General features: G+C 41.8%; 1 protein-coding gene across 2 annotated transcripts in view; it reads left to right on the forward strand.

Annotated features, from left to right (window-relative positions):
• The window catches only part of TAOK1 (TAO kinase 1), a 103,785-nt gene that overhangs the window by 53,304 nt on the left and 30,505 nt on the right, over window positions 1-19,976 (forward strand). For both annotated transcript variants that reach the window (XM_043499229.1, XM_043499230.1), the window contains 8 exons: window positions 3,289-3,390; window positions 5,748-5,793; window positions 6,620-6,716; window positions 7,584-7,697; window positions 9,525-9,616; window positions 12,588-12,681; window positions 16,299-16,380; window positions 19,006-19,173. In XM_043499229.1, coding sequence (XP_043355164.1) covers window positions 3,289-3,390; window positions 5,748-5,793; window positions 6,620-6,716; window positions 7,584-7,697; window positions 9,525-9,616; window positions 12,588-12,681; window positions 16,299-16,380; window positions 19,006-19,173 — 795 coding nt within the window. The remainder of the gene's footprint in view (window positions 1-3,288; window positions 3,391-5,747; window positions 5,794-6,619; window positions 6,717-7,583; window positions 7,698-9,524; window positions 9,617-12,587; window positions 12,682-16,298; window positions 16,381-19,005; window positions 19,174-19,976) is intronic.

Raw genomic sequence — 19,976 nt, forward strand, 5'->3', positions numbered from 1 at the left:
GAGCTGCAGAGCCAGCACTCAGGGCGGGGTGGGATGGAATGCTGCTTTTATACCTTAGATTAATCAGTAATGTCAACTCTGGCCTTCTTTAATTGTATTAGAGGACTTCTCAGGGGTCCCATATGTCTATTAAAGCCCTCACTCCTTCGCTGAAGAGACAGTGTGGTTGAATCTTTAAATACATCCCTCTCTGAAGAGTGTGTTAAGCAGGAATGTGTAAGTAAGTGTTTACAAAAGCTAACGAAACAAGTTGTAATTAAGCTGATTAAAGCGGAAGGACTGTTGCATGGATGTAATTCATAAAGTCCTGTGTATAAAAAAAGCCAGAATGGCTGAGAACTTAACAATTGGACATTGACAGATCATAAATCCCAGTGATGATTGAACATGGTGATATTCTAAACAAAAAGAGCTCTCAGCTGGGCTTGTAGCTGTTTCCATTGCTTCTCGCTGATTCGATAGACACTCTAGGTTTCAGAGTGACGTTTGGATGTTTCGTGTGTGCTGATGGCACTGATTTCTGTTCAGGGGGATTGTGCAGGTATATGCTGTTGTGAGGTGCTGTGTGTGTTGGGCGGCTTTATTGTGTATGCTGTCGCACAGGTGTAGCTTTTGGGCCAAGTTATCCACCATCTGTGCAGTTACTCTCATACAACCAATGAAATTGTTGCATATAACTTACCTGTAGAATAAGGGTTATGATTGGTTGTTACCTCTGATATCACAATGGTCTAGTATGCTTGGCATGATGTTGTGACCTTGGTGAAACCTTGTCCTGGGTTGAGTTAAAATCTCATTGAGAGAAAATGTGAACTCGCCCTCATAACTTAGTGTAAACCCCTACCTCAGACAAATGGAGGAGAAGGTTTGCATGCTTGGGAGCTTTTGGATGAGTATTGTTTTGGGTGGGGTATGCATGTGTGAGAACAGACAACAGTGAGAGAGGCAAGAAAGCCACGCAGGAGCCTGGAAGTACAGTGTGACCCTAGAACAAGCTAGAGCGAACTTTGGAACCTGTGTTTCCTGAAAGGCTTGGGGGCTGCTAAGAAAATGCTGCTATCATTCTTGGTTCCTTCTGCATTCAGAGAGATTGCGCTTTGTATGTTCCTTATAAATAAATAAATAAAAGGACACCAATGGTGTAGAGACTTGCTGTAATGTGGCTGTACGTTGAATGGGTATAACTAGTTAATTCAAAATGGCTGAGAACTTAATTGGATGGTAAAAGACTGCTAAATCTGCTGATTATTGCACCTGGTGTTATGCTGAGCAAAAAAAGCTCTCAGCCATGCTTGTAGCAGTTTCCATCGCTTCATGCTGACTCAACAGGCATTCTAGGCTCCAGAGTGACACACACAGTAACAATCCTGGATTCTGGTTAGGCAGATCCTATCCCACTCCCCTTTCAATTGTTCAGGCTTCAGTCTCCTTTAGTCTCTGTTTCTATGTCTATCTTCTATGGCCCTCACTTCTGTAGTATTTGACCACCCTTGTCAATGTTTAATTAATTCCCCTTCACCTTTTGGAGTAGACAAAATCTGAATTTTTGATGTGAAAAGCAAGAAAACACATTTTTTTGACAAAACTTTCAAACTACCTTTAATCCATATGTCTGAACAAAAAAGAGAATAAGCCAATTTTTTTCCCTTTGCAGGTCACCTTTACTTTCTAAATTAAATATGATGGTTTTTCTTTTCAATTTGAACTTCACATGAATATAGAGTGACAGTTGGACAACTCTGTGCATAGGTGATAAGATGGAACTGTTGGCATGAGGTGTAACAGTACAAAGTCATTGTGTAAATAGAAGGCTCAAAAAATGTATTTTTCTGGTCTTATAGGTGTTCTCTCTATTCATGGTGTGAAGGACTCTTTTTGAGCCTGGATTTTATATTGCTGGATTTTGTAAAACTGTATTTGTATTATAGGCCTTGTGTATACAATTCCATCTTGCATTGGTCCTAGAAAAGGTATTGGACCTGAGGGCTGATAAGACCCAAGAAATCGGAGAAAATCCTTCTGATTTTAATATGAGGAAGATTTTTCTGCTTCTGACTAACATCAGAGCTGTTGTTTTTTTTATAATTTATTTGTGTCAATGTTAAAGGGACACTATGACCTTGAAATCTGGTCAGTTAAAAAACTGAGTTAAGTATCTTCAGGTGCTAAACTCATCCGTCGGTGTCCTTGCCCAATTTTATTTTTCAGTCACATTTTCCTATTTTTTAATGCTTTTAATTTTTTTTAATGCAGTTACAGTAATGTGAGTTGCAAAGTGGGTGAGGAAGTAATATCTTGTATTGGCCCAGCTTCTGTTGGTGAGAGAGAGAAACTTTCAACCTTACACAGAACTCTTCCAAGAAGAAGAGGAGCTCTACGTAAGCTCGAAAGCTTTTTCTCTCGCCAGTAGAAGTTGGTCCAATTATCTCTCTCGTATCCTGGGACCAACCAAAGCTACAACAACACTACATACAGTAATGTGAGGTGTTACTTTTAACCATATCAGATAGACAATTTGAAGACTGAAAGTAATCTTTACATTGGCAGCGTCCCTTTAAGAATATATTATCATAGAACTTAACTCTGTTTTATATTGGAGTTTTTTTGCTTGTTGAAAACTATTCACTGACCAGTAAATAAGGTAATTTAAACTGCTATATATAAATATTTGAAAGTGATAAAGGAGAAATGATATCGAGAACATAGTCAAAAAGTTGGTGAGTGGCAAATTAAGGTTGTCCTGAAGTAATGAACTTGCTAACAGGGCTGGGTCTTTACACCTCTCAGACGGGCTTTAAGGCAGCTGGCAGTGACGGAAGGTAATGGCAGCTATCCTGACCTCCTTTAGCCTGGTGTGTGTGTTTGACTGGCTGGGAAAAGTGTGTTTTCTTAGAAGGGACAACTTAATTTTTGGAATATGAAGTGTGGACTCTGCAGGAGAGTTCAGATATCAAATGTTGTGGTGTTGTGTTCTGCATGTACGTGTATAAAATATTACATTAATTGAGAGATCTTTGCCATAAAATCGAATTCCTTAAAATTTTTATTCTCTGGATAAATAAAATTGTAAAATATGATACTTTCTTTATGCAAAGTTGAGCAGTGTAAGTTATGGTATTAATATAACTTTTTTTTGAATTTCAAACTTCAGATATTTTGAGGAGAATGCAGATCTCCTCCCGCCCCCATCCCCCGTTTTATCTTGGTTAGGTTACTTTTTCTCTCTCTCGTCCTTCTTTTATGTAACAGTTTTGAAAAGTTTCTTCCTATTCCTTTTCTTTTCCACAGAAATGGCAGGATATTATTAAGGAAGTCAAGTTTCTACAAAGAATAAAACATCCTAACAGTATAGAATACAAAGGCTGCTATTTGCGTGAGCATACAGCATGGGTAAGCCACTCTCCACTCTGCACTTCTCTTGTTTTGATTGAGGGCAAATTTAAGTAAATGCATGTCTCCAGCTGGCTGTAGGGGAAGACCCCTAAAATCTCTGTCTCCTATATAGAGTGATAAGGAAAAGGTGCAGCTGCCAAGATGCTTAGAAATGTGCAGCCAGGCTCAGTGGATTCTGTGAGCCATGTAAGGCAAGTCCAGAGATCCTGCAAACTTTCTCCTCCCTTCCTGAAGGGGTATATTGATATTAGTGCCCACAACTCATTTCATTGCTGGGTTGTTAAATAAAAACCAAGTACTTGGCCACTTGATTTTTGCTTGGAGGAGAGGAAGAATGCATTTCATTAATGTTCACTGCATTGGAAAAAAATATGGCAATTTTATTTACTAACAGTATATCTGATGTCCCAGTGAGCTTATTATCTGTGGTTCAGTGCTTTACATTTTGACTATGTTCCATATATAGCTGATTTATTCTTTTAAATGGATAGTCACATTATTAAATTGATTTTTAAAATCACTTACTGTTTTATCACAGATTTTTTTTTTTTTAATTCTCCCTATTTGGACAGTTTAATTTACTTTTACCCATTTTATGCTACTTGTTTGTTTTGCCTTTTCATTTTTACACCCTTTGGATGACATAAGGCTGAATAATCAGTTTCACTTTCTGGCTCTTATGCACAATACCAGTGGTCCCCCAACTGTGGGGCTTACCTTCTAGGGGCACAGTGTGGCCCCAGACCAGTCCCCACGGCAGGTGGGGAGGGAGCGCTACCCAGTCCTACTCTGCTCCCAGCTCCACTCTGGTCCTAGCCTCAGGTCTAGCCCCAGTCTCGGCCACAGCTCTGCTCCTGGCCATGGCCCCTGGCTCTTACCTTGGCCCCGCTCCCAACCATGGCTCCTAGGGGGGCACAGGCCAGGTAAGGAGGGTGCGGACAAAAATGTTTTGGGACCACGGTGCTAGACTAGTGCTGCAGTGTTTGGGTTACAGTCAAAAAGCCTTTCTTTATTTGAATTGCTCATTGCATATATGTATAGATATATCTACATACAGGAAGAAGTTGCACTAAGAAGTACAACTTCAGTGGCACATCACACAGTTCATTGATAAAATTGTAGTAGTTCAATATTACAGAACAATTGTATTAAATTATATTAATGTGTAAATACTATTCATAATCAATATTTGTAGTACTATAAGACCTAGACAATATTTTTTTAAGTTTTTGAGAAATCTAATTATAATACAATTAATCTAAATACAAATAAATGGTTAGCCATAAATGATATGATAAACTTATTGAATATAATTTTCAGATCCCTGATAAGTAATTATGTAATTTATTTATCTCTTTTGTATGTAATTTGCTGTGGGCACTATTCTGCCCCCTTTAATCTGTGTGATTCCTTACTAAAAGAGCAATTATGTTCATTTCAATGGGAATTGTTCCTATAGTATGGTACTGCTCAACATTAGCAAAGGTGGTAGAATAGGGCCCTGTGTTAGGAATAATATTAGATTGTATCATCATATTTGGAAGCTGGTATTCTCCAGTTAGGCCTAGTCTACACCAGGAAAGGTTTGCACGTGTAGCTAAGATGCTATACCAGCAAGTCCACCTAGTGTAGATGCAGTTCATACTGACAGGTTTCAGAGTAGTTGCCGTGTTAGTCTGTATTTGCAAAAAGAAAAGGAGTACTTGTGGCATCTTAGAGACTAACAAATTTATTTGAGCATAAGCTTTCGTGAGCTACAGAGATTTTGCTGGGAGAGCTTATACCAGTGTCCTGAGCAAAATAATCTATACCAGGAGAAGCACTTTTATACTGATACAACTGATCTACACTAGGGTTTTTGCCGGTATAGCATGTCTTTAATCACACCCTATTCAACATTTCTAAACTAGCAAAAGTATCTAGTGTAAACCTCACACCATTCTACTACTGCTTTTATGTTCTAAGGGTGCATCACTGAACACTACCCTTGCCATATATACAATAGGTAATTCCCTTTTCTTCTCTTTTTCTTATCAAAGATGTACAGTATAACTAAGCTTGAGGGGAATTTAAATTCACTGGAATTTATGGAAATATGGAAACATAGCTGTTGGGATTGTTTTGTAAAATCTGGTTTCCCAACACCTAAATTATTTTGGGCCTCGGCTTATTTTTCTGAAGGTTTGTGAGATGATGGTCATTTCAGCCGGAACATAAGGCAAACTCCTGTTGTAGGGTTCATAGTACATGAATGATGCTGGATCACTAACTATTCACAAGCCGATGAAATCTAGTCACCATTTATTTATCTCTAGGTATTCTGTAATACATTATTTTGATTTCTCCCCACATAGCTTGTTATGGAATATTGTTTAGGATCGGCATCAGACTTACTAGAAGGTATGTCTCAAAGATTTCTTTGATTGAAACTGAGAAATTTATAATCCAACAGATTATGGATCAGAGTTATTCTACAATGTCCAGTTATTTAATTTTTTTGGGGGGGGGAATTACAATAGCTCAAAATGTTACATATCTACAGTATTTTTCTGTAGTGTATAGCTTTCCTAGGCACACAATTTGTCTTCTCTTACTATCTTTAAATAAGTCTTCAACCATCTGTTTGTATTTCTTGAATTTAAGATTCTCCTTTTATGCCACTTCAGAGCTTAATTCTTCAAACCCTTGCTGTCAGGCATAATGCTTAGTGCCAGGGGTAGACCCATTGACTACAGCGTCACTACGCCCAGTAGCAAGGGTTTGCTAAATTAAGCATTTTGTTAGTTACCTTCACTTCCTGTCAAACTGTTTTGAGATGAGCTACAGAGCAATTCATTTGGCCTCTGGAAGAGTTCTGGGAAAAAAGATGTGTTGTAATTTTTTTGTTGAGGTTCATTAATGGTAAATTAAATATTCATCTCAAATACCATTGGTAAAATAGTTGAAAAGTTGATAAGAATTTAGACGTGAATTTAGCAATGTAGCCTTTTTTTGGATAGAATGGGTCGCTGCCGTGTTACAGTTAGAGGATTACGTCTGATTCCAGATTGTACAGTATATTATCAACTACTTGTAAAGTGGGTATCCTCATGCAGGACACAGGCCTTGTAAAACTAGAACTTACAGTTTTCTAGGCCTGTGTTTACATTTTTGAAAGTATGCACTGAACGTTGTAAACTGCATTGTTTTCTTTAATAATGAATTTCAAATGTACTCTTTCCTTAAGTTCATAAAAAGCCATTGCAAGAGGTGGAAATAGCAGCAATTACCCATGGTGCTCTCCAGGGACTAGCATACTTACATTCTCACAATATGATCCATCGGTAAGTACTTACAAAGTTACTGTGTCACACACTTGCAGGTAATTTATCTTGTTGATTGCAGCCTGATCACCCCAATGATGGAAATGACATTTAAGATTTGTAAGTAGAGTTGTTGTGGGGGTTTTTTGATGTGTTTTTTTTTTTTCTTCAGTGTACATATGTTCTAGAATTAGTAATTCACAGTAATTGTGAAATGCCAGGAAAATCCCTTTATGTAATATCTTTTATATCTGGTTTACTATAGTAGTGACTTGAATTTGCTATGCTTTTCCCACTTGATATGGTAGAATTCAGTGGTGATGGTCATCCCTTGAAGCACAGAACACCAAGGCTGACTAAGTACATAGGTTAGCTAAATAGCTTTTTGGCAACTTCAATGTGAAAGTTGCTTGGTATTTTTTTCCCATAAAGAAGAGTAATAACCCTCTTAAAAACTAGCTTTATGTGAATACACACACAGGGAAAAATGGCAATACAGGAAGTCAAACAGTCTAAATAATTTTTTAAAAGATTCCTGTCACATTTTGGTAGGAATAAAATGAGTGAGTTATTGGAACTATTAAATTTTTTTGTAGAATGCCTAAAAAGGGGAGCTAGCCATCTCTTACGGTTTTGATGGATTGCAGTCATGGCATTTTAAATAATTCTTGTTGCTGTTAGAAGTCACGGAAATCTAAAGTTGATTTTTTTTTTTTAAAACACTAAACTAGATTCCAAGATCAGACATAGTATTAAGGCTAGGACCTCTCATCACTGAAACTCTCGTACAGGGGTCAGTGTATTCTATAACTTGAACCTATGAATGATGGCACACTCCATTGTGACTGTCTTAGGGATGTAATAGTAATGCTTGTATTCCATAACCAGAGATATCAAGGCAGGAAACATCCTGCTGACAGAGCCAGGCCAGGTGAAGCTTGCTGACTTTGGATCTGCTTCCATAGCATCTCCTGCCAATTCGTTTGTGGGGACGCCATATTGGTAAGGAAAGTTTTTGCACACCTGTAGCTTCAAGAAGTAACATCTTTTGGTAGGCTGTCTAATTTGTTTGGACCTTATTAAAATCCACTTTTGAGACAGTACAATTCTGGTTAAATCAAAATGTACATTGCAAATATAACATTAAGTGCTATGAAAAGTTTGATCTGTTCAGATTTTAAGGAAAGGATAGTTCAGTGCCCTCCTATGTGTGTATAATACTTTTATTTACTTTTCATAAATGGTATATACTTTGATATTATATTTACCCTGACTGTAAATAGCTACAGTGAGGCTCCTGAAGCAAATATGCGCATGCTTTATTCAACCAATACCATGATTTGAAACTTCAAACGGTTCTTATGGCATCTGGCTGTTCAAATTACTAAAGAGGGTTTTTTCACAGGAAAAGCGAGATTGATTGAACAGAAAGCTTTGCAGACATCTTCTATGGTTTGATCTTCTACATCAAATCTGCGGTGTTTATACAGCTTCACTTGACATTGCCTTGTTTTATATTATTCCCTTAGATGCATGTGGCAGTGGCCACTGTCAGAAAACAGTATACTGGGATAGATGGACCATTGGTCTGACTCAGTGCAGCTGTTTTTTATGTTCATGCGGTAGTTGCATCACCAGTATTGATTAGCCAACTAGACTATTGGAGATATGGGTGGAGCAGGGAGTTGTAATGTTCATAAATGTGAAAATCTGGGTATAGGGCAAGAATGCATTGTGTAGGTTTCCCCACATGGCTTTGCCTGTGCGGCTCTACCGGTTGGTGAACTCCAGAATGCCAGACAAGTTGGGATCCAAATCAAGACTGAAGTGACCCAGGTATATGCCTGAATGTTTCTTTCATCTCAATACACCTCTACCCCGCTATGATGCCACCCGATGTAACACGGGTTCGCATACAACACTGTAAAGCTCTGACACGCTGCTCTGAGCAGCGTATTAAGGGTGCCGGGCCAGAGCAGAAGGTCTTGGGGGTGGTCAGGGGCTCCCTCACCCAGGCTCTGGGAGGCAGGAGCTGTGGGGGGGCACTTTTGGGGGCCCCATAGTCCCAGAGTGGCCCGGGGGATTAGCAGGAGGCCGGGAGCAGCCCACTCTGCTTCCCTCACCCCAGCCCGAACCATGTCACTAGGGGGAGGGGGCTTGGAGAAAGGGATATACCCCCTGCACTCACCGGCAGCGGCGGAAGTGGAGCAGCTCAGCCCCAGCCCGCTCCACTCCACCAGCTCCCAGCCACGGTGCTCCGCTTCCCACCACAGGTGAGTGCGGGACCTTTCCTCAATGCCCCCCTTCCCCCCCGCAACACGGCTGGGGTCAGGGCAAGGAAAGCGGAGCGGGCTGGGGCCGTGTCGCTCCGCTTCCCGCCGCAGGTGAGTGCAGGGGGCGTCCTTTCCCCAACCTCCACGCACTCACTGGTGGCAGGAAGCGGAACGCCGCGGGCTGGGTCCGCGTTGCTTCGCTTCCCGCCACTGCCGGTAAGTGCCTGTCAAGGGGCAAGGGGTGTGGACAGGGGTCGGAGCAGTCAGGGGACAGGGAGCAGGGGAGTTGGGTAGAGGGTGGGGTCCTGGGGGTGATTACGGATGGGGGTCTCTGGAGGAGGCGATCAGGGAACAAGGAACGGGGGAGCCAAAGCAAGTTCGATATAATGCGGTGTCACCTATAATGTGGTGAGATTTTTTTGTCTCCCAAGGACTGCATTATATCGGGGTAGAGGTGTAGTTCAAATTAGTCAATTTGTCACATGGCCAATTAGGTTGAAATGCTTATGGAGTATTGTAATGTAGAATTTTATGAGAATTTAATTTTATGTTTTAGGATGGCCCCAGAAGTAATTTTAGCCATGGATGAAGGGCAGTATGATGGCAAAGTAGATGTTTGGTCTCTTGGAATAACATGTATTGAATTAGGTAAGCCATCTTCCTTTAAAAGTACTAGACTACCTGACAGATTTTCCTCCGTGTGCAACTTGTGGTTTAAATATTAAATTTCTACTGAAAAGAATGTTTAAACTTCATTCTGAGACTCTGAATTGTTTAACCCTGGAGTGTATTGATCTGAGTTACCGTGCATGAGACCTGTGCTTGCTTCCTTGTTCTGATGGCTTTAGGACATGGTCTTTAGAGTGAAGTGGTAAGTGCGATATTAAAAATCAAGAGTAAGTTTCCAGTTTTGTGTTAATTGAACTGGCATTTTCATTGCACAAAGGAAGAGATTATTATAGACAAGGAAAACAGCAAACCCTCTAGCACTTACGGGGTTTATACTCGGTGTGGGGTCAGTTAACCTTTGAATGAAAAAGCATGATCCACACAGAGAAAAATGGAGAAAATAGACCTTAAAGTACCAAAATCACATATGGCTTTAAAAGTGAAAAGCAAAATGTTAATTTCAGTATTCGTATACAGCGTAAAGTTTCCTTGAGGAGTCCTATGTTAATGAAGCTTGGTTTAAACTAGGGGTGGGCAAACTTTTTGGCCCCCGGGCCACATCTGGGAATAAAAATTGTATGGCGGGCCATGAATGCTCACAAAATTGGGGTTGGAGGGTGGGAGGGCTCTGGATGGGGGTGTGGGCTCCGCGGTGGGGCCAGAAATGAGGAGTTCAGGATTTGGGAGGGGGCTCCGGATTGGAGTGGGGTATGTGGGGGGGTGAGGGCTCCGGCTGGGGATCCGGGCTCTGGGGTGGGATGAGGAGCTTGGGGTACAGGAAGGTGCTCCGAGCTGGGGTTGAGGGGTTCGGAGGGCAGGAGGGAGATCAGCGCTGGAGCAGGGGGTTGGGACATGGGGAGAGGCACAAGGGTACAGGCTCTGGGTGGTGCTTACCTCAAGCAGCTCCCAGAAGCAGCAGCATGTCTCTTCTCTGACTCCTACATGGAGGCACGGCCAGGTGGCTCTGCATGATGCCCCGTCCGCAGGTACCGCCCCTGCAGCTCTCATAGGCTGCAATTCTCCGCCAGTGGGAGCTGCGGGGGCGGCGCTTGGGGCGGGGGCAGGATGCGGAGCGGAGCCCCTTGGCTCCCCCTACATGTAGGAGCCCGATGGGGGCTATACCGCTGCTTCCGGGAGCAGTGTGGAGCAGCCCCCAACCCTGTGCCCCGGCTGGAGCGGGGCAAGCCCCACTCCCCAGCAGGAGCTTGACTGCCAGCTGCATCCGGTCTGCAGGCCGTTGTTTGCCCACCTGGGTTAAACAGACACCTTCATAGCTATATTCAGAATGTGTTGTCACACATGAATAAATTTGTTTGGAAGATCTCTTAAAGAAGATTTGGAACAATCCAGTCTTGAAGTATTAACATCCTCACCCAGGAAATAAATCATGGCACTGCAGTTAGAATGGGCTACTTAAAGCAGCATGTCTGCTTAAAAGGGTTACAGGTGCATGAAAATTTATTTTCACCCTAATGTATAATATTTTCATGATAAAGATCCAATTTGATAATAGCACTTCGATACCAATGCCCCCTAAGGTGGCAAAGTTATTCCTTCATGCATCCCAGCGTATCTGGGGCTGTATTAACTGCCTTGTCATATCTTATTGTTTGTTCTAAAACGTCGCTGATTGAACAAACAATCTGATTGGCTGGTGAACGTTCTCCAAAATACACTAATCCATATGAACCACAGAGTTTAACTAAAAGTGCTGTCTAATATTCCAGGCTGTCACCTTCATTTTCTTCCAGTACATAAAAGAGACTCCTTCAGAGTAAAGATTTTTGTTGCCAATATAAAGCAGCTTTAAGGGGTGTGGCTATCATGACATAATCATGCTCTGAGTGGACTAGAAAAGTTTGGCTGGGTCCAGTGCCCCAAGAATGCAGTTAGCTCATGGTGACCACACCCCTTTTGTGCCTTATTGCATACTGAATTTATGCATTATGAAGTGTGCTTGCTTTTTTGTATGATTTTTGGCTTGACATGGGGCATCATCCCTCAGTTTGAGTTCTGGTGAACTGGTGAGGCATGAGGCTATTTTACCAAATCCCGTAACGTGGAAGAGTGTCCATTGACATCCATTGTGTATATTATTGTGAAGTACTTGGTGGGAGGTAGAGAGGAGAATGTGTGTATGCCAAAGCACCAGTGGTACATAAAAAGCTGAAAATAGGAATTGAATCCCATGTTAAAAAAAATTATTCAGTTACATTTTCCCCTGGGTATAAATGTCATAATTTGAACAGTTTCCTTGGAATGTTTGCAGTGAGCTTCAGTTTTATAGTTTTATCCAGCAAACATTCTGACGAACCTTTTATTCTGTTGTTTTGGTGAGATCATCTCCTTCCTTATTAAAATTTCATACTGTGTTGGTCCTATGAGACTATACAAGCTTGCAAGAGAAAGGCGAGCCAGAGAGAATCTACCCTCAAAATAGTAAAGAATTAGCTTGTTATTATATATTGTGTATATATATATTGTTATATATATGTTCAGTCAGTGAAGTATGGTTGTGACAGCTTCAGTAACCAGCTTTGTCCACATCGCTACCATTGGATTTTGCGTACTTTTAGGTTTTAAAATAATTGTATAACAAACTGGCCAGAACCCATATTGTGGCTGTGCAGCCACTGAGTGTGGCTCTTAGTGCTGATTTATTTATATTTTGGTAATTTAGAGTGACTGCTCCACCATGATGACCCCCAGAATTTGAAAGCTTGACAAGATAAGGCATTTGATCTTCAAAGAGCTTTCATCTTCTGCACGGGTAAAACCCATGGTAGGAGCACATGGCAGCACATCTTGTTGCAGGGTTAGGGTTGGTTTGGGGCCCCATGTTCAGGCACTAATGGTCCTACTGTTTTGTTTTTATAAGCAATGGGAATAAATTAAGGGGAAAACTGTGAGACTGTGTCCCTATATAAAAATTATTTTCTTTTATGCATAGCGGAAAGGAAGCCTCCTTTGTTTAATATGAACGCAATGAGTGCCTTATATCACATAGCGCAGAATGAATCCCCTACACTACAGTCTAATGAATGGTGAGTATTACTGAGAGAGAAGCGTTGTAGGGACTTGCTATAAATGGAGTGCTTTGTCATGCCGAGTTCTTGAAATGGCTGGATTCCTGTTGGGAAGATGTGAGCTGAAAGGCTGATAAGTAGGTGCACTGTACATTTTATGTGCACAAAATTCACCACTGAATAAGTGAATATTTTAGAGACCAGGAATGCAGCAAGTCCAGAAATGGAACAGACTTGCTGTAAGAACATAAAATCCCATGGTAAGTCATGTGTCAGTAAACATTGGAAACCCGGAGGTTAGCAGCAAACGATTGTTTTTATATTATTAAAAACAAAGTTTATGAAACCCAAATCTTGGTTTGTGGAACTACTACCATTGATTATGTATTTGCCATTGTTACATAGATTTTGCAAACACACATAAAATAGTCATTTTCTGTGCCTCCTGGTCCTGAACATTTTCTTGAATCCACATACAGATGAATCCATTTTAAAAGTAAAAAACTTGGTAATAATTGTCACGCTGTCTGCAGTGGCTCATGACCATGAGTGCCTAGCCTACCTCAGGGCAGACACCTCAAATTGGTGGTGTGTTCTAAATTTAGATTTCATCAAGTCAGTAACAAATGTGAACTCCTGCATCACTATAACAGTGTTACTATGGAGTCACAGACAGTCCCCTTTGATTCTCCAGTCTATCTACCACCCAGACAAACTGGACATAGTGATAAAAGATCACTTACACCAAAAATCACATCATATTTGGGTTGCTTCCAGGCACAGGAGACGAGTCACCTACCCCAGATCAATTGGTATCCTAGATCTTTACACCAGAGACCACGCCTGTAGCCTTTCCTGTAATAAACTATCTAAATGATTACCAACTAAGAAAAAAGAATGAGAGAACTCTTTACAGGTTAAAGCAGGCAAACCTATACACAAATGAGGTGCCATCTAAATCCTAAGAGTGATAGTTGTAGTGGTCTGTCAATTCAAAGCCTCTTTCAGGGCAGATTCATCAGGCAACCCTGAGGATCTCTGGCTTCAGTTTAGAGTCTCTGGCTCTTCAGAGTTCAAACAGCAAAAAAGATGGAAAATTTTCCAGTGGCTTCATTTTATTTTCTTCATTCAGCTTCAAAACCCACAGGACAAGCTTCCTTGCAGGTAGCATTTCCTAAGTGGGACAGGGCCATTAACTAATCCTTTGTATTGCAATGATCCTTGATGGCACATCTGATTTTTATAGTCCTCATGGATGGGCAGGGTGGGAGATGATTCCCATGCCTGAGTTCACAAGTTCAGAGCAAACATTTTCAAAGTTATACAACAAAACTTGCATTTTTCTTACAGCATGGAGTACAGATATTACAAGCGAGACTAATGCATGCGGCAATTTACAAGCACTTCATAGAGACTAAACACGTTCTTAATAAATACCTATTTTGAGCAAAACTAACATGTAGATGACCTAGTCTTGTATCCAGCTAAAAGGCGGTCAGTTCTTTCAGGAAAGATGTGGACAAATTGGAGAAAGTCCAGAGAAGAGCAACAAATTGATTAATGGTCTAGAAAACAAGACCTATGAAGGAAGATTCAAAAAATTGGGTTTATTTAGTCTGGAGAAGAGAAGACTAGGGGACATAAATTTTCAAGTACATAAAAGGTTTTTACAAGGAGGAGAGAGAAGAATTGTTCTTAACTTCTGAGGATGGGACAAGAAGCAATGGGCTTAAATTGCAGCAAGGGAGGTTTAGATTGGACATTAGGAAAAACTTCCTGACTTTCAGGGGGTGGTTAAGCACTGGCATAAATTGCCTAGGGAGGTTGTGGAATCTCCATCATTGGAGATTTTTAAGAGCAGGTTAGACAAACACGTCTCAGGGATGGTCTAGATCAGAGATCTCCAACCTTTTTATGCACAAGATCAATTATGAATTTAAGTGCAATCCAGGATCTACCCTGCCCCTTCCCCGAGGCCCCGCCCTGCTCACTCCATTCCCCCTCCCTCCATTGCTTGCTCTCCCCCACCCTCAGTCACTTTCGCCGGGCAGGGGATTGGGGTGCAGGAGCGGGTATAGGGTGCTGGCTCTGGGAGGGGACTCAGGGCTGGGACAGGGGGTTGGGGTGCAAGAGCAGGTATGGGGTGCTGGCTCTGGGAGGGGACTCAGGGCTGAGGGGAGAGGTGCGGGCTCCCGCCAGACGGCACTTACCTTGGGTGGCTACCGGTCAGAGGCGCAGCAGAGGCTAAGTAAGGCAGGCTCACCCAGCCCCATGCCACTCCCAGAAGCGGGGAAGTGGGGTGGGGGGGCATGTGTCTCTGCATGCGGCTGCTCTCTACAGGCACCGCTCCTGCAGTTCCCGTTGGCCACAGTTTCCCATTCCCAGCCAGTGAGAGCTGCGGGGGCAGTGCTTGCAGGCAGGAGCAGCAGCGGAGACTCCTGCCCCTCCTCCCTCGGGCCTGCTGGCTGCTTCCAGGAGCGCATGGGGCCAGGGCAGGCAGGGAGCCTGTCTTAGCCCACTGTGTCATCGGATTTCTAGCGGCCAGAGATCACAATCAATTGGCAGAGACTCCAGGATCAACCAGTCTATCGCGATCTACAGGTTGGTGACCACTGGTCTAGATAATACTTGGTCCTACCATGAGTGCAGGGGACTGGACTAGATGACCTCTCGAGGTCTCTTCCAGTCTACGATTCTTAGCTAATGCCTGCAGCCTGGACAGGAGCTGGCATCTGGCCTGCCAGTGTCACAGTAATGTTGTTTGCTAAGCTGCAGTCCTGCTGTTTGGATTGTAACGCAGCGTTCTGCACTTTTACAACTTTTTTAACCTCGGAGATGTTCTGATTTAGTGCCCACACATGATATTTGCAGAAAAGGTTCTGCTCATTTGATAGATTTTTCTGACCAAAAAATACAAGAATTTAATTTGCTAAAAAACTTTAGTGGAAGAAAAAAATCAATCAATTACATGGGTTTTTGTGGATGGGGAGAGAAAAAGAAAATCTCAAGTTCTGTCATCTCGATGTCATTAGTAACGTCTGTCGGAAAGTCTGTGTTTTAAATGAAGGGGCAGAATGTAGAGACTCAACATCCAAAGAGATGTGTATTAATGAAAAATTGACTTACCCCTATACGGCCACGCTGCCAATGGATTTCAGAACATCTTGGAAGATGTGTCTGAGATATATAGGTATTGTGCTAATGCAGTGTGCTGGGGGTTAAACTCACCTGGGGCAGAGAGCAGGCACAAGGCCTATGTGATTGTTTCATTTTGATGGGATAAATTTAACTGTGTTTTTACAGTGTGGAAATTTACACCATTAATGATGGCATTCAGAATCATGTGGGCCTTTAGATAACTGGTACAACATTTCCTTTCCTCTTGAATTGCACAGTATTCTTGCATTCTTACTCTGAGCCAGTTTGGCAGTTGAGGTTAAAGGATCTACATAGGAGACGGAGAGTCTGGCTTGACTTAGATATTTTGGTTCAAGTGTTGAGGGGTTGGTTTTTGTTTTTTTGGGGGGAGGGAGAGGAGGGGTTGATTTTGCTACAGATGGTTCCTCAATGAGGTGTTTAAAATGAAGAAGTCAGCAGTTAACTCAGTTAACATTTTTTTCTCTCTCTTGTAATAGGTCTGATTATTTTCGAAACTTCGTAGATTCTTGCCTCCAGAAAATTCCTCAAGACAGGCCTACATCAGAGGAGCTTCTGAAGGTTGGCTTTCTTGTCCTGTCTTTTTTTTTTTTTTTTTTCCTTCGGATGGTGTTAGAAAGAAAGGATTGTCTGAAGTATAATGCTCTGCAGCTCTTTTTCTTTCTCACCTGCTGCTCTTCTAGACCAAGGTTAAACAATGCTTTTTCTGTTATCCCTAATACCCTTAAGATAAAGAACTAACCAGCTTTGTGGACTGCATTCTTTTTTGTAAGCATTTCTAACTTTACTACTCAGTGTCTGAAGCAGCTAGCTAGATGATTCAGTGATCTAGCCGTATCTTCATAGTTATTAATGAAATATTCAGCAAGTGCCATAGGCTGACCACGAAATCTTTGTGTGCCCTTGGTTGCTATGCTTAATCCTGGCAGATCTATCGTGCATTGGTTAGCAAAATATCTTTCTTTACTTCTCCTGATCCTGTGCTATATACACCGTGCAGGCTTTTACACTATTCCAGCACCTATGGTGCTTTATACATAGATTTGAAATGTACCCTCCAGTATGATCAAGTGGATTTTTCTCTCACATATTTCTTTTCTTGACACTGATGCATGTCACTTGTTTGCAGAATTCCTCCTGTTATATTGCCTGGCTTCTTCTCCTTCTCCCCTCTCCCATGTGCTGTATATATTTAATTTTCTTTTCTCTGGTGGTGAAACACAGTAAGTGTCTTTAAATGGTTGCAACGAGCTGATGCATGCCTAAGTGAATATACTTATTTTGGCAACATACTAGTAGGTACTGAGATGGCCTTACATAAATGTGACTTCTGTGGACTCCCTTGTTGGTATCAAGTGGCATTCAGGATTTTGTTTTGGTTAATTTTTCATTCTCTTTGTAAAAGCTATGGCATTGATTTTTCATCTTTTACTGTAATGGTGCTTTCTATTCAGTACTTATGTTCCAAGTTCTTGCACTATCAGCACATGACTGCTGACAGCGCAGGTTTAGACCGTCACCTTTTTGTATGTTTTAAATGCTTAAGTGATCATGAGGCTTTTCTTTCTTTACATTTGCTAGGATTTTCCATTCAAAAAGTAAACATAATTCTCCACTGATGGGCTTAATGGGAATGTAGTGAGCCATGTCAGAATTCTAAACTTCAGTTTTATTTTCAACAATACACTTTTTAATTCAAGAAAATTATGTTGAAAAATAAATGTTGGTGAATTTTATGAATATGTTCCTTCCCTAGCTAAGTAGCAAACAGCTGTATGCCAATTAACAGAGACATGTAGGAAATATGACAAATGTTGGAAATTGCAGTACTGCTTTCCAAAATAACAGAATGAAACTGCTATTATTGTTAATGCTGACTCATATCTATATAGCACAGTTCGTGTGGAAGGCTGGTAAAACATCTTCAAGCACACACAGATTAGTTTCCATTCACCTTCTGGCAAAATGCAACCATCAGTGCAGTGCAATGCAGCAAGTGAGAGATTGGGGGCGGGGACAGGTACTTGTACCTGGTGGTGTACCCTGTTTAAGGGTCCTAGACACCATTTGACCCTTCCTCCCTCCAGTGTATAAGAAGAGCTAATTTAAATTCAGTTGAGAGTCTTGTTACATCACTGGGGATTTTTAAGAGCAGGTTGGACAAACACATGTCAGGGATGGTCTAGATCAGTGGTCTCCAAAGTGGAGTGTGCAAGACCATCCCTGGGGGTGCGAGGCAGGAGGAGCGCCGCTGAAGGAGCGCTGGCGGCACGGTGGCAGCAGCACTCCTGGACCTCTGATTCTTCGATGGCATGCCGGTGGCAGCTCAGCTCTTCCTCGCTCCGTCTTGCGCGGCACACCAGTGGCAGCTCTTTCTTTTTTTTTTTTTTTTTTTTTTTCCCTCCTTCCCTAGAGCTGGCCCTGGGGGTGCGCGATCCAAAAAGTTTGGAGACCATTGGCCTGGATAATACTTAGTCCTTCCTTGAGTGCAGGGGACTGGACTAGATGACCTCTCGAGGTCTCTTCCAGTTCTATGATTGTAAGTCTTTCTAATAATCTGAGCAGCACAGCACAGCAGTTACAGAACTGAAAGTGAGAGGGAACCATAAATGTTCAAAACCTCTGTTTTATGTCTCATCCAAAAGAGCCATATGCTGAGTTTTAGATAAGTTACTCATTTGTCTAGAATAGGAAAAAGGCTGTTTAAGAAAATAAGTTAGTTAAGATCTTAAATGCCACTTAGCAACCAGGAGAGACAGAGCTTAATACCTTTAGTAAACATGTCAGCTGGTTGTAATTGACTGACCAGCTAATGTGTTTTAAAGGTGTTACCACTCAGAAAAGACAGGGTTTAAGTGCTGTTTAAAATCAAACATCCTTTTCCTTAGTCTAGGCAAGGTCTCTGAAGGAAGAGTTCCACTGAACTGAGTTGCAGACCCTAGCTTCCTGCAACATCTCTGTAGTCCATGGATGTCTCCCATCAAAGTACTGACTAGGCTCAACTCATATAGGTTCTGAAATCTGATAAGACCCCAACCTGAGCTAGTATGGCTGTAGGCTACATTCTTCTTCTACCTATTTAGGGAGGAGGAAGAAACATGACCAAAATTCATGAAGGTAGTTTCCAGCAAAGTATATGCACTGGAGATATGAAATATTAGTCACCTGTCTGTGTGTGTTCTGCAGCACATGTTTGTTCTTCGGGAGCGGCCTGAAACAGTGTTAATAGACCTGATTCAGAGAACAAAGGATGCAGTAAGAGAACTGGACAATCTGCAGTATCGCAAAATGAAGAAACTCCTTTTCCAGGAGGCACACAATGGGCCTGCAGTAGAAGCACAGGAAGAGGAGGAGGTAAGAAGAGCTAAGAGAGACTATGGATCTCTCAACGTGGAGATATTAATAATGATCATTAGGATTTAGAATAAACTCATTAAGATGAATGGAGGCTGTTCCTGTCACTCAGAGTTATTGCTTCAGGTTGGCTGCAGCCTCTGGCCTTGTCCACCCTTGATTCTAGCCAGCCACAACAGGGCAAACTCCTAATATAGGAAAGGAAAGCCAGGACTTGCACCTATACTTGAAACCAGGGTGCAAAACCTGGAATTCCTTGTCTTCTTGAGGGGTTTGTGCTGGTGCACCTTCACTAATCTCTGAAATAAGGGCTAATCGCAACCTCAGCAAGGCCACTGGCAGTTGTTATTGCATCAGTTACATCAGGTTCGTGTTTTGAAGGTTTTTTCACCTAACCATAAAGGTTAGAAACACACACTTCAAAAATAAATAAATAAAAAAGTAAAGCCTAGATTCTGGAGCACATGGTAAAACCACAAGCCAGAACCAAAGCCCAGTTCTCTCCTTCTGCAAAGGGAACATGAGTAAATTGTAAAAGTGCTGGCATTGCTCTTAGGGGAAGATAATACTGCTGTCAAAACAGTTACAGGGGACACAGTATTGCTGATTCACTGTCAAGTTTAACTTCCTAGCATGCTCCCTTCTGAAAAGAATCTGATAGCAGCCAGGTTAATCTTGCAGTAGATCTCTTCTGTCCCCACCATTCCTGCAGGAGAAACATTTAGTAGCATATGTCTGAAGAGTGGGCAGCTGCTGTGACTTGGCAGGTGGATGCTGGTATAAAGGCGTCTCAATAATATATT

Source organism: Dermochelys coriacea, chromosome 17 (assembly GCF_009764565.3).
Source record: "Dermochelys coriacea isolate rDerCor1 chromosome 17, rDerCor1.pri.v4, whole genome shotgun sequence".
Classification (NCBI taxonomy): domain Eukaryota; kingdom Metazoa; phylum Chordata; order Testudines; family Dermochelyidae; genus Dermochelys; species Dermochelys coriacea.